The sequence below is a fragment of the Tupaia chinensis genome, unplaced genomic scaffold (genome assembly GCF_000334495.1).
Source record: "Tupaia chinensis unplaced genomic scaffold, TupChi_1.0 Scaffold000201_2, whole genome shotgun sequence".
NCBI classification, from domain to species: Eukaryota; Metazoa; Chordata; class Mammalia; order Scandentia; family Tupaiidae; genus Tupaia; species Tupaia belangeri.
The window spans coordinates 393,018-406,659 of record NW_006159677.1 but is presented as its reverse complement, the minus strand read 5'-3'; the positions used below and the strand labels follow the sequence as shown (position 1 = coordinate 406,659).

General features: G+C 50.4%; 1 protein-coding gene across 2 annotated transcripts; it reads left to right on the top strand.

The window, feature by feature from the left end:
• Window positions 1-1,928: 1,928 nt before the first annotated feature.
• On the top strand, window positions 1,929-11,793 carry HSH2D (hematopoietic SH2 domain containing). Of its 2 annotated transcripts, XM_006147197.3 has the most exons (6): window positions 2,018-2,171; window positions 4,117-4,267; window positions 5,596-5,685; window positions 8,448-8,613; window positions 9,713-9,859; window positions 10,943-11,785. In XM_006147197.3, exons 2-6 carry the CDS (start codon window positions 4,143-4,145, stop codon window positions 11,537-11,539), a joined length of 1,125 nt encoding a protein of 374 aa, XP_006147259.1. In that variant the 5' UTR covers window positions 2,018-2,171; window positions 4,117-4,142; the 3' UTR covers window positions 11,540-11,785. The 2 variants fall into 2 exon arrangements, with proteins under 2 accessions (XP_027627121.1, XP_006147259.1); XM_027771320.1 differs by lacking the exon at window positions 5,596-5,685 and having other exon boundaries at window positions 1,929-2,171; window positions 10,943-11,793.
• Window positions 11,794-13,642: the final 1,849 nt, after the last annotated feature.

Sequence of the window (13,642 nt, the reverse complement as noted above, 5' to 3'; positions counted from 1 at the left end):
AAGTGCTATGTCGCTGGACTCCCATGTAGTTGACTACGGTTCGCATACTGGACCTGGTGGCTTAAAACTCACCCCAGGTGCGTGTGCGTGCGTGCCCAAGATCCCGAGAGGAGAATGGAGGAGAAGGGATTGCGGCGTGGCCATCCCCCCCTGGGGGTGATTACTCGCTTTCTGTCTCTCAGTCTCTGTTTTTCTGACGAGTACACTTGCCCATAGTGAAACCCTCTCAAAAAAAAAAAATTAAAATTATAATTTGGAGCCAGCAGGCGATAGGGTGGTTGAGGGTACTGGACTCACACATGACCGACTGCAGTTCAAGTCCCGGATCTGTCAGCTTGCTCTGTCATTTTTCCTCTCTCTCCCTTCCCCTCCCTAGTCAAATTTAAATAACAAATAAAATAAATACAGTTCGATAAAATAATCATTTTTTAAAAAATTAATCTATGGGTCCAGCAGGTGGTGTGGTGGTTAAGGGCGCTGGACTCCCACATGGCCAACTGTGGTTAGAGTCCTGGACCTGACAGCTTGCTGTCTCACTTTCTTTCTCTCGCTCTCACTCTGTCTCTCTCTGGTCAAATTAAAATAAGTAAATAAAGTTAAATAAAATTTAAAATTATTTTAGTTTAAAACTTATGTGGGGGCCAGCACGTGGCATACGGATTAAGCACTGGACTCCCACATGGTTGATCACGGTTCAAGTCCCAGACCTAATGGCTTGAAACCCACACTGTACACATGTGTGCCCAAAATCTCAAGAGGAGAATGAAGAAGAGATTGCAAGGTGGCCATCTGTCCTAGGGGCTGATTTCTCACTTTCTCTCTCTCTGTCTCTCTCTGGGTCTCCAGTGAGCACCTGTGTCCTATAGCAAACATCTCTGTAAAAAACCTGAGGGGACTGATATTTGAAAGTATTTCAACTACCAGGACCAGCATATGGTGTAATGGTTACATCACCGGACTCCCATGTGGCCAACCATGGTTCAAGTCCCAGACCTGGTAGCTTGAAACTCACACTGGGTACATGTGTACCCAAAATCCCCAAGAGAATGAAGAAAGGATTGCAGCGTGGCCATCCCCCCTGGGGAGTGATTTCTCGCTTTCTGTCTCTCTGTCTCTCTCCCTCTTTCTGGTGAGTGCACACGCCCTATAGCAAAAACCTCTCAAAAATTATTTTATTGTATTATTAATTTTTTTTAAAATTTGACCAAAGAGAAACATACAGAGAGAGAGAGAGACCGAAGCTATGTGCATGCCCAATATCCCAGGAGGAGAATGGAGGAGAAGGGATTGTGGTGTGGCCATCCCCCCTGGGGGGTGATTTCTCGCTTTCTGTCTTTATGTCTCTGTCTGGCGAGCGCACGCGCCCTATAGTGAAAAACCTCTCAAAAAAAAAAAAAATTTTATTGGGGCCGGCAGGTGGCGTGGTGGTTAAGGGCGTTGGACTCCCTCAAGGCTGACTCGCACTTCGAGTCCCAGACCTGGCGGGTTGCTTTCTTGCTTTCTCTCTCTCTTCTCTCTCGCTCTCACTCTGTCCCTCTCTCTGGTCCAATAAAATAAATAAATAGCATGAAAATAAAGTTAAGAATTCAATGGTTAATCATTCTTTTTTTTTTTTTTTAAAGAATTCTTTTATTTAACTTTATTTATTTATTTTCATTGGACCAGAATGAGAGAGAGAGCAAGCAAGCTACCAGATCTGGGACTCAAACCGCTGTTGGCCATGTGGGCATCCAGCGCCCATAACCACCACGCCACCTGCCCGCCCCAGGCTGCCCACTTTCTAACGATGACAGTACCGAGGTCTCACCCTCCCCTTCCTTGCTTCTTGGGTTATAGACGCCAGGAGGGTGGGGCTTGCACCTGCCAGGCGTCACCCCTGTGTTTCCCTTGAAGCTGGCAAAGAGTAGGTTTGCAAAGGAGGGCTCGCTGCGGGCTGGGTAGGGACCCTGTCACCTGCAGCTGCAGAGGTTCTGTCGCCTGTGGACCGAGGACTACCTCCCGCGCGCTGTCCCGGTCCCGCCCCCGGGGCTCACCTGTGGGAGGAAACAGGAACCGCCTCGGGGGCAGTGGGCCCCGCCTAGCTGACGTGCAACCCCTGAAACGAAACCCAGGTTCTTGCAGGAACCAGCGCTGACAGAGCCAGGACTGCAGCTGCCCGGAGGGTCTCCCAGGTACGTGCCCTAAGAGCCTCAGCTCCCTCGCAGTCTAAGTGAGGCTTTGGGAATAATCTGGAGGCATTGCAGGAGGGCTTCCCGGAGGAGAGGACTATTGGAAAGCGGAGCTTGAGTTAACGGAAGTTGCTCTTGGCTGGAAAGCAGGTTAGGCAAAAGAAGGAGAGGAGAGAGAGCCTGACTGGTTTTGAATGGAGCAGGGGCACCCTTAGGACTGGAAAGTGGAGGAAGTAGGGGAACCCCCAGGGCCAGAGTTCCAAGTTTCACATTTAGTATGGATTTTAGATAGATAGGTGTCGTAAACACCATGGGACGTTCCTCTGTTCTTGACCAGTATCAAGTGATGCCTGGACCCCAGAAAATAAAGTAACCTGGGGACAGGGACCAGCAATTGGCGTAATGGCTGTGTCGCTGGACTCCCATGTAGTCGACTGCAGTTCGAGTCCCGGACCCGGTGGCTTAAACTCACGCCAGGCACGTGTGCATGCGTGCCCAAGATCCCGAGAGGAGAATGGAGGAGAAGGGATTGCGGCGTGGTCATCCCCCCTGGGGGGTGACTTCTCGCTTTCTGTCTCTCTGTCTCTCTCTGTCTTTCTGGTGAGCGCACACGCCCTATAGCAAAAACCTCTCCAAAAAAAAAAAATAAATAAATAAGGTGGGGGGCATGGCAGGTGGCATGGTGGTTAAGGTGCTGGACTTCCACATGGCTGACTGTGGTTCGAGTCCTGGACCTGGCAGTTTGCTTTCTCATTTTCCTTCTCTCTCTCTCTGTCACTCTCTGGTCAAATGAAAAAATAATACTACTAATAAATTGAAAATAAATAGATAATTTTGGGGGGAGAGATTTCTGCTATAGGGCACGAGCGTGCGCCCGAAAGAGAGACAGAGAGACAAAAAGTGCGAAATCCACCCCTGGGGGGATGGCCATGCCGCAATCCCTTCTCCTCCATCCTCCTCTCCGGATCTTGGGCACACACGCACACGCGCCCGGCCTGAGTTCAAGCCACCGGGTCCAGGACTCAAACCGCAGTCGACTACATGGGAGTCCAGTGACATAGCCATTACGCTAACTGCTGGTCCCCCCTGGCATGTTCTTTAACCCCCTGGTGCTGGGATTCTAACTATGCAGTCGGCCATGTGGGATCTGGCTTCTTCAACCACTAGGTCATGGGACTGGCTCAGTAAACTCCATTCTTCGATTTATCTAAATATATTTATTTATACACTTGCAATAATGGCATAATAAGAATAAAAGGAGGAGGGGTAGCAGGTAGCATGGTGTTTAAGGCAGTGGACTCCCACATGGGTGACTGCGGTTCGAGTCCCAGATCTGGCAGCTTGCTTTCTCACTTTCCTCTTCTCTCACTCTCTATCTCTGGTCCAATTAAAAAATAATAATAACAAATAAAATTCAAGTAATAAATAATTCTTTAAAAAAAAAAAGCAAGAAAGATTGGCAAGTGGCATGGTGGTAGAGGCACTGGACTCCCACATGGCCGATCATGGTTCAAGTCCCAGACCTGGAGGCTTGCTTTCTCACTTTTCCTCTCTCTCTCTTTCTGGTCAAATTTAAAAAAAAATTATAATTAATAAATTAATAATTTTAAAATTTTTTCAAGGAAGGTCCAGCGGGTGGTGTGGTGGTTGACGTGACTAAACTCACATGGCTGGCTTCCTGGTTAAAGTCCTGACCCACGGGCTTAAAAACATGTGTGCGTGCATGCCCAGGATCCCGAGAGGAGCATGGAGGAGAAGGGATTGCGGTGTGGCCATCCCCCCTGGGGGGTGATTTCTCGCTTTCTGTCTCTCTGTCTCTCTCTGTCTGTCTGTAAAGCGCGTGAGCTCCATAGCAAAAATATCTGAAAAAAAAAAAAAAGAAGACTTAATAACGAGAAGAGCACAGAGTTGGAGCTAAGCGAAGCCTGACTGTCTTCCTTCCTCTCAGCCCGGGCGACCGTCCCCTGAGAAGCCATGACGGAGACTGGGAGGCTGCCCCCGCCACTACCCCCACGACTAGACTGGTTCGTGCATACACAGATGGAGCAGCTGGCCCGAGATGGGGTCCCCGCGTGGTTCCACGGTGACATCTCAAGAGAGTGAGGACACCCCTGTGCTGTCCACCCCCTGCCTTTGGCCCCCTTTCCTCATCTGTGCTCAACTCAGTGTGGTAGGAGGGCCGGGCTCCTCTGTGGCCTCGCTGTGTGATCTTGGGCGAGTTACTTCCCTCTCTGGGCTTTGGTTTGTTCTATACAAGGGGCCACCAGGCCACCACTGCCAGGGACCTATTCGCACCCTCTGGCTCACCCAGGCCAGCCATCAGTAACTGATGAAGACAAAACAAAACAAAAAAACAACAAAACAGCCTCAAAATCCTTCTTTTTTAAAAAGAATTATTTTATTTATCTCGAGACCAGCAGTTAGTGTAATGGCTATGTCACTGGACTCCCACGTAGTCTACTGCAGTTCAAATCCCGGACCCGGTGGCTTAAACTCACACTGGGCGCGTGTGCGTGCGTGCCCAAGATCCCGAGAGGAGAATGGAGGAGAAGAGATTGCGGCATGGCCATCTCCCGGGGGATAATTTCTTTCTTTTTGTCTCTCTGTCTCTCTGTCTGTCTGGCGAGCACACGCGCCCTATAGCAAAAGCCTCTCAAAAATAAAAATAAAAAAGAAAGAAATTATCCCCCGGGAGATGGCCATGCCGCAATCTCTTCTCCTCCATTCTCCTCTCGGGATTTTGGGCAGGCACTCACCGGTGTGAGTTTCAAACCTCTGGGTCTGGGACTCAAACCACAGTTGGCCAGATGGGAGTCAGCACCTTAACCACTATGCCACCTGCTGGCCTCAATTATTATTGTTTAAATTAGCTATAGGGTACTTGCACTCACCAGAGAAAGAGAAAGTGAGAAAGCACGCTACCAGGTCCGGGTCTCGAACTGTGGTCAGCCATGTGGGAGTCCAGTGCCTTTACCACCACGCCACCTGCCAGCTCATTCTCATGTTGGCTTTTCATTTAGAACACTGAGAGTACCAGGACCAGCAGTTAGCATAATGGCTATGTCGCTGGACTCCCATGTAGTTGATCACAGTTTAAGTCCTGGACCCGGTGGCTTAAGCTCACGCCGGGCACATGTGCATGCGTGCCCAAGATCCCAAGAGGAGAATGGAGGAGAAGGGATTACGGCATGGCCATCCCCCCTGGGGGGTGATTTCTCGCTTTCTGTCTCTCTGTCTCTCTCTCTCTTTCTGGCGAGTGCACGACACGCCCTATAGCAAAAACCTCTCAAAAAAAAAAAAAAAAAAAAAACTGGGAGTACCAGCTCCCATGCTCCCCACGATCCAGCTCTGGGATTAGAACATCGGGAGTCTGGCTAATACAGGCCTACTGACTGGGACCACCTCCCTCCCTTGTGTGCTTTTCCAGGGCAGCTGAGAACTTGCTGGAAGTACAGCCAGTGGGATCCTTTCTCATCCGAGTCAGTCACAGCCACGTGGGCTACACGCTGTCCTACAAGTAAGACGCGGGCTCGGGCCAGGGCAGGGCAGGGCAGGGCAGGGCAGGGCAGGGCGGGGGCTCTGGGCCTACCTTGAAGCAGGCAGAAGTAGTGCTTTGTGTCACAGCTTCTCGGAGAGCAAACGGGCAGTGTCTGGGCAGAGTTGTCCAAAAAGCAAGCATCTGCAGACGTGGACAAGGTGGACACTGAGATGGTGCATCTGAGAATAGGGACCTGAGAGTGGCCATGGCCCTCCCTCTGCCCCCACGATCTATTTAGTGACTCTCTGACTCCGTATTCATTGAACCCAGGAGAAACCAGCTTGGGTTTTTTTGGCCATAGGAAGCGTGCACTTCCCGGAGAAACAGAGAGAGAGAGAGAGAGAAATCGACTCTTGGGGAGGGGGCTACACTGTAACCCCTTCTCTTCCATTCTACTCCCAGGATCTTGGGCATGTATCCACATGTGCTGGCTTGAGGATTTTTTTTTAAAAAAAAACTTTTAAAAACTGGGATTACCAGTGAGCGTAATGGCTATGTCGCTGGACTCCCACGTAGTCAACCGTGGTTCAAGTCCCGGACCCGGTGGCTTGAAACTCACGCCGGGCGCACGTTGCGTGCATGCCCAAGATCCCGGGAGGAAAAAGGAGGAGAAGGGATTGCGGCGTGGCCAACCCCCCTGGGGGGTGATTTCTCGCTTTCTGTCTCTCTGTCTCTCTCTGTCTGTCTGGCGAGCACACGCGCCCTATAGCAAAAACCTCTCCAAAAAAACTAAAATAAAAAAATCTTTTAAAAACTGTTTAATTTTATTCATCATTATTATTATTTTAAATTTTCTTTTTTTTTTACTTATTTAATTTTCTTTGCTATTATTATTTATTTTTTTATTTCGACCAGAGAGAGAGAGAAAGGCATTTATTTTAAATTTTCGATAGGACATGAGAATTCACCAGAGAGAGACACAGAGAGAGAGAGAGGAAAGTGAGAAAGTAAACTGCCAGGTCCAGGACTTGAACTGCTGTGGCTGACTATGTGGGAGTCTAGTGCCTTAACCATCACACCACCTGTCATACCCCCAGGCTTGAGGGTTTTGTTTTTGGTTTTTGGAGGTTTTTCGGGGGAGAGGTTTTTGCTATAGGGCACGTGTGCTCACCAGAAAGACAGAGAGAGACAGAGAGACAGAAAGCGAGAAATCACCCCCCAAGGGGGGATGGTCACACCGCAATCCCTTCTCCTCCCTTCTCCTCTCGGGATCTTGGGCACGCACGCACACGCGCCCGGCGTGAGTTTAAGCCACCGGGTCCGGGACTCGAACCGTGGTTAACTAAATGGGAGTCCAGTTATGTAGCCATTACACCATCTGCTAGTCCCACAACACATGACTACTTTTCAAAAGGATTTCAGGCCAAAGAAATAAAAACCTCAATGGCTCAATTACAGAGTAATCCACAGTGGGAAAAGCTTGGGTCCCTGAGTGACAGACACCGTGCAAGCAAGGCTCAACTCTGTCATTGCATGCTGCGTGATCTTAGACGAGTTACTCAGCCTCTCTGTGCCTCGCTCAAACTGTCCATCTATAGTACAGGAATACTAAAATTTAATTCACACGAGGAGTAAACAAAATGTAGTAAGCACACTGCGGGCCATTACTGAATACATTCATGGACTAACTGAGCATTTATTGAGTACCTATTGTGTGCTATAGGCCAGGGCCTGACTAAAACAATTTTTAAAAAAATTATTTATTAAATTTTACTTATTCATTCATTTATTTTTAATTTGACAGAGAGAGACAGAGAAAGAGAGTGGAAGAGGGGAAGTGAGAAAGCAAGCCACCAGGGCCAGGACTTGAACCATGATCAGCCATGTGGGAGTGTCCAGCACCTTAACCACCACGCCACCTGCTGGTCCCATTAAAACAATTAAAAAAATTTATGTATTTAATTTTATTTGTCATTATTATTTTTTTAACTTGATGAGAGAAGGAGAGAAAAAGAGAGAGCAAGCTGCCAGGTCTGAGACTCGAACAGTGGTGGGACATGAACGAGTCAAACACTTTAACCACCACGCCACCTGCTGGCCCTATTTTTGTTTCAAAAATTTTTATTATTACCATTTCTTTTTCTTTTCTTTTTTCTTTCTTTTCTTTTTTTTTTTCTTTCTTTCTTTTTTTTTTTTTTTTTTTTTTTTTTGTGTGTTTTTTTCTTTCTATAGGGCACGTGTGCTCACCAGAAAGACAGAGAGAGACAGAGAGACAGAAAGCGAGAAATCACCCCCCCAGGGGGGATGGCCACGCCGCAATCCCTTCTCCATTCTCCTCTTGGAATCTCGGGCACACACGCACACGTGCCTGGCATGAGTTTAAGCCACCGGGTCCGGGACACAAACTGTGGTCAGCTACATGGGAGTTCAGCGACATAGCCATTACGCTAACTGCTGGTCTCTCTTGTTTTTACTTTAAACATTTATTTATTTATTGGTTGCGATTTTCAAGCTGCTGGGCCTGGGACTCGAACCATAGTCAGCCCTGTGGGAATCCAGTGCTTTAACCACCATGCCACCTGCTGGTCCCTGAGTTAAACTTTTTTCTTGTAATAGCTTACTCCAACTTTGTAAGAACTCCCGAGGTCAGCCTTTACAAACCCCGTGTCATAAATGGGGAAACTGAGGCACAGGGCGGTTAGTAAGAAGCCCACATGGAAACTGGGTGACATCTGTGGACTAGGAGCTGAAGGAGGACTGAGGGAGAGCAGGGTGTCCCAATGCCAGCCATTTCTCCCCAGAGCCCAGGGCTGCTGCCGCCACTTCATGATCAAGGTCCTGGACAATGGGAGTTTCCTGATCCTCGGGGAGACGGTGACCCACGCCACACTGGACGCCCTGGTCACCTACCACCAGCAGAAGCCAGTTAGGCCCCACGACACGCTGCTGACCCAACCCTGCGGGCAGGTGAGGGTGGGACGCACGTCCCAGGAGCCCAGCCTGCAGAGGGCTCGCTCCCACGCACCCCTTTAGCTTCTGAATCTCACTCTCTTGCGGTCCGTGACCTCCCCCACTCCGCCCCTCATGGGCTCTGTCACCCCTTGGTGCCACCCTAAGGCCCATTTTCCCGCATGCTAATTTTTCACAACGGCTTATGCGTGGGTAGACTCTTGGCTGATCAGAAGCAATGGCTTCTAAGAAACAGCTCTAGGTGAGGCTTCATTTCCAGGAGGCTCAATGGGCGTGAAAGTGCTGTGGGCGGAGCATATCACCTTCTAGGGCCCAGTGGGTGTGGCCTGGCTCCTGACACTGCTGTGGGCGGGACATATCGCCTTCTAGGGTCCAGAGGGTGTGGCCTGGGCCCTCACACTGCTGTGGGCGGGACATCTCCCCTTCTAGGTAGCCGGGCCCCTCACACTGCTGTGGGCAGGGCATCTCCTTCTAGGGCCCGGTGGGTGTGGCCTGACCCCTCCACACTACTGTGGGCGGGGCATATCGCCTTGAAGGTTCAATGGGTGTGGCCTGGCCCCTCACGCTGCTGTGGGCGGGGCATCTCCTTCTAGGCCCGGTGGGTGTGGCCTGGGTCCTCACACTCCTGTGGGCGGGGCATCTCCCCTTCTAGGGGCCGGTGGGTGTGGCCTGGCCCCTCCCACTGCTGTGGGCGGAGCACCTTCCCTTCTAGGGCCCGGTGGGTGTGGCTTCCCCCCCCTCACTGCTGTGGGCGGGGCATCTCTCCTTTTAGGGTCCAGAGGGTGTGGCCTGGCCCCTGACACTGCTGTGGGCGGGGCATTTCTCCTTACACTGCTGGTTGGTGTGATCTAACCCGTAAGAAGCTGTTGTGGGTGGGACATATCCTCTCTTGCCATTCCATGGGCGTGGCCTAGCCCTTCTGAAACTGCTATAGGAGGGGCGTGTTTCCCTATAAAGCTCAGTGGGAGAGTCCCAGGTCTCAGAAACCGCAGTGGGAGAGGTAGTTCCTGGGACTCGGCCTCCAGGAATAGCCCTGGACCCCGGCCCCACTTCTTGCCCTCCAAGGAGCTGAGCCACAGGCCTTTTTATTCCGCAGAAAGACCCTACAAATGTGGATTATGAGGATCTCTTCCTTTACTCCAATGCTCTGTTGGAGGAAGCTGCGAGCCCCCGCTCCAGTCCCGGCCCCAGCCCCAGGGAGCATCAGAGGCCTGCCTCCTGCCTTGTGACCTCATCTGAGCAGGTACTTGATGGGACTCTGACACCTTGGCTGGGGTGGGGAAGGGCTGGAGCAGAGGTGACCAAAGCTACCTGAGGAGGCTCTTTCTAGAATGAAAATCAAATGTAAGGGCTGGCAGGTGGCGTGGCGATTAAGGGCTCTGGACTCTGTCATGGGCAACAGTGGTTTGAATCCCAGACCTGGCAGCTTGCTTTCTCACTCTCTCTTTCTCTCTCACTCTGTCCCTCTCTGGTGAAAATAAATAAATAAATAAAATCTAAAAAAGAGAAAAGGAAATTAAATGCAGGGGCCAGCAGGTGGCATGGCGGTTAAGGGCAGTGGATTCCCATATGTTTGACCACAGTTCGAATCCCGAACATAACAGCTTGCTTTCTCACAACCCCCCCAACTCTGTTCCTCTCCACTCAAATTTAAATAAATAAATAAAGTTAAATGAAGCTCACACTGGGCACATGTGCCCAAGATCCTGAGAGGAGACTGGAGGAGGGATTCCAATATGGCCATCACCCCTAGGGGGTGGTGATTTCTTTTTTTTTTTGGAGAAGTTTTCACTATAGGGCGCATGTGCTCGCCAGAAAGACAGAGAGAGACAGAGAGACAGAAAGCGAGAAATCACCCCCCAGGGGGGATGGCCACACCGCAATCCCTTCTCCTCCGTTCTCCTCTCGGGATCTTGGGCACGCACACACACGTGCCTGGCGTGAGTTTAAGCCGCCGGGTCCAGGACTCGAACCGCGGTCGACTACGTGGGAGTCCAGCGACATAGCCATTACAGTAACTGCTGGTCCCAATTAATTTTTTTTAACCAGAGAGGGGCAGAATAAGAGAATATATAGAGAGAAAGTGAGAAAGCAAGCCGCCAGGTCCAGGACTTGAACCCCAGTTGGCTGTCCAGCACCCTTAACCGCCACGCCACCTGCCAGCCCCATGAGATGATAAAATTGTTTACTGAGATGGGAAGGACGGGGCATGGGAGCAGGTTTGGGGATTCACGTGGGGATGTCAGTCAGACCATGATTTCTGAAGCAGCTTTGGGACTCGGGGTGGGGCAGGCTGGCCCCACATCTCACCTGCTGTGGATTTCAGGCCTCCCCAAAGCCAGGCCTGCTCCACTGGGCTAAGGACAGGAAGCTATCAGCCCCGATGCATCATGTAACCACAGAGGAAGCCACGTCCTCCTACCCCCAAAAGTCCCCTCTTGTGGAAGCCCGCCAGAAACTCTGGAGGAACCTCAAAACCCTGCCTAAGACGGGCAAGAAAGTTCAGCAACAGCTCAAGTCGCACCTTGCAGCGGTAAGCCTGCCATCGCTCTGGGATGCGGGGCGACTGGCAGGGACCCCAGGCTCTGGGGCAAGGACCGGTAGCCAGGAGCACTCAGGAGAAACAGCCTGGAAGGAAAATATCTACCATGACCCCTTCATGGCCACCTCCCTCAAAAGCACCTCACAGCCACAGTCCCTGAGAGACAGAGCCACCTCCTCCAGGAAGACCGTGAGGCCGGCCAACCAGAGCTCACCTGGGGGCGCGGTGACGCCAGGAGACCGGAGTTGGCACCGAGCAGCAGCGAGGGCCCAGTCTTCCCCAGTGTACACGCCAGAGCCCAGTGGATTGTCAGAATCCCCAGAAGACTGGCTCCCCGAGGAGTACAACCCGCCGCCCCCCTTCGCCCCTGGGTACTCCTAGGAAAGGGAATCGTCCTGGTTCTCAGACCCCCTCGGCACCCCTGCCAGGGGCTGCTGCCCTTCTGAGTCATCTGCTCTCTGCCACTCCCCCACGCTAGTCCCTAGAAACCTGGAAAATGTAATAAAAATGTTTGGGGTTCTGGTCGTGCAAGTGCCAGTGAAGTGAGCTGGTTATTTATTTTTCCATTTTCTTCTTCTTTTTTTTAGATCTTTGTATTGTTTTTATTTGTTGTTATTATTTACGTTTAATTTTACCAGAGAGAGGGGAAATAAGGAATCAAGCCACCGGGTCTGGGACTCGAACTACAGTAGGCCATGTGAGAGTCCAGTGCCTTAACCACCACGATACCTGCCAGCCTTCTGTTTCTTTTTAAGAGGTTTTGCCTTAAGGCATGTACACACGTCAAAGAGAGAGACAGTAAGAGGGAAAGTGAGAAATCACTTCTTGGGGGGACCGGCAGGTGGTGTGGTGGTTAAGGGCGCTGGACTCCCACGTGGCCAACCAAGGTTCAAGTCCTGGACCTGGTAGCTTGCTTTCTCACTTTCTGTCTCTCTCACTGTCTCTCACTCTGTCCCTCTCTGGTCAAATTAAAATAAGTAAATACATAAATTATAAAAAATAAAAAAAGAAAAGAAAAAGAAATCACTTCTTGGGGGGGAATGGCCATGCTGCAATCCCTTCTCCTTCCAGGACTTTGGGCACGCACGCACACGTTCCTGGTGTGAGTTTCAAGCCACCAGGCCTGGGATTTATACCATGATCGGCCATGTGGGAGTCCAGCAATGTAACTGCTATGCCGTCTGCTGGCCCCTCTTCTTTGGGGTGGGGGGAGGTTTAAGTTTATTTATTTACTATAGGGTGAGTGAGCTCACCAGAAAGATATAAAAAAGCGGGAAAGTGAGGGGGCCAGCAGATGGCATGGTGCTTAAGGTGCTGGACTCTCACGTGGCCAACCACGGTTCGAGTCCTGAAACCACTTGTTTGAAAATTGTGCTGGGCACGTATACATGTGTGCCCAAAATCCCCAGAGGAGAGTGGAGGAAAAGGGATTGTAGTGTGGCCACCCAGCGGGGGGGACAATTTCTCACTTTCTCTTGCTGTCTCTTTTTGTCTCTCTCTAGCGAGAACACGAAGCTATAGCAAAAACCTAAAAATAGAAAATAGGAGGGAGAGTGAAAAGGTGCTTTCTCCCTCTGCTCTCTCTCTCTCTCTGATTTATTGGCAAACCCATGCGCTCTCTGCCAATTTGAACAAAAGCAAGGGAAAAAAAAAAAAAACAAAGCGAAGAACAGTCCTTCCTCATGGACCTGCTCAGAGGTGTCAAAGAGATCTCAGAGGGTCTGGCACAGGTCTGAGCACACGGTAGTCACCCCACACCATCATTGGAACTCTGGAACTCTCCTTTTTATTGTTATTAAAATAACCAGACGGGAGAACCAGCAGTTAGCATAATAGCTATGTGACTGGACTCCCATGTTGTTGACCACAGTTCGAATCGTGGACCCGGTGGCTTAAACTCACGCCAGGCGCGTGTGCGTGCGTGCCCAAGATCCAGAGAGGAGAATGGAGGAGAAGGGATTGCGGCGTGGCCATCCTCCCTGGGGTGATTTCTCATTTTCCCTCACTCTGTCTCTCCAGCAAGTGCATGTGCACCCTATGACAAAAACCTAAAAAAAATAAATAAATAAAAAACTACTGAGGTTTGCCCCATGATATCTGGTTTCCATGCACAGTCCTTAATGATTGTGCTACTTGGGGGCCAGAGGTAGTGTGGTGGCTAAGGTACTAGATTCTCACATAGCTGACTGTGGTTCGAGTCCTGGACCTGGCAGCTTGCTTTCTCACTTTCCTTCTCTCTCTGTCTTTCTCTGGTCAACATCAATAAATTAAAACAACAAAAATAATTGCAATGAGTAAAAATTTTAAAAAAATTATTGTGCTACTTGAAATTTTTTTTTTTTTTGAAGAGATTTTCACTGTAGGGGACGTGCGCTCACCAGACAGACAGAGAGAGACATAGAGACAGAAAGCGAGAAATCACCCCCCAGGGGGGATGGTCACGCCACAATCCCTTCTCCTCCATTCTCCTCTCGGGATCTTGGG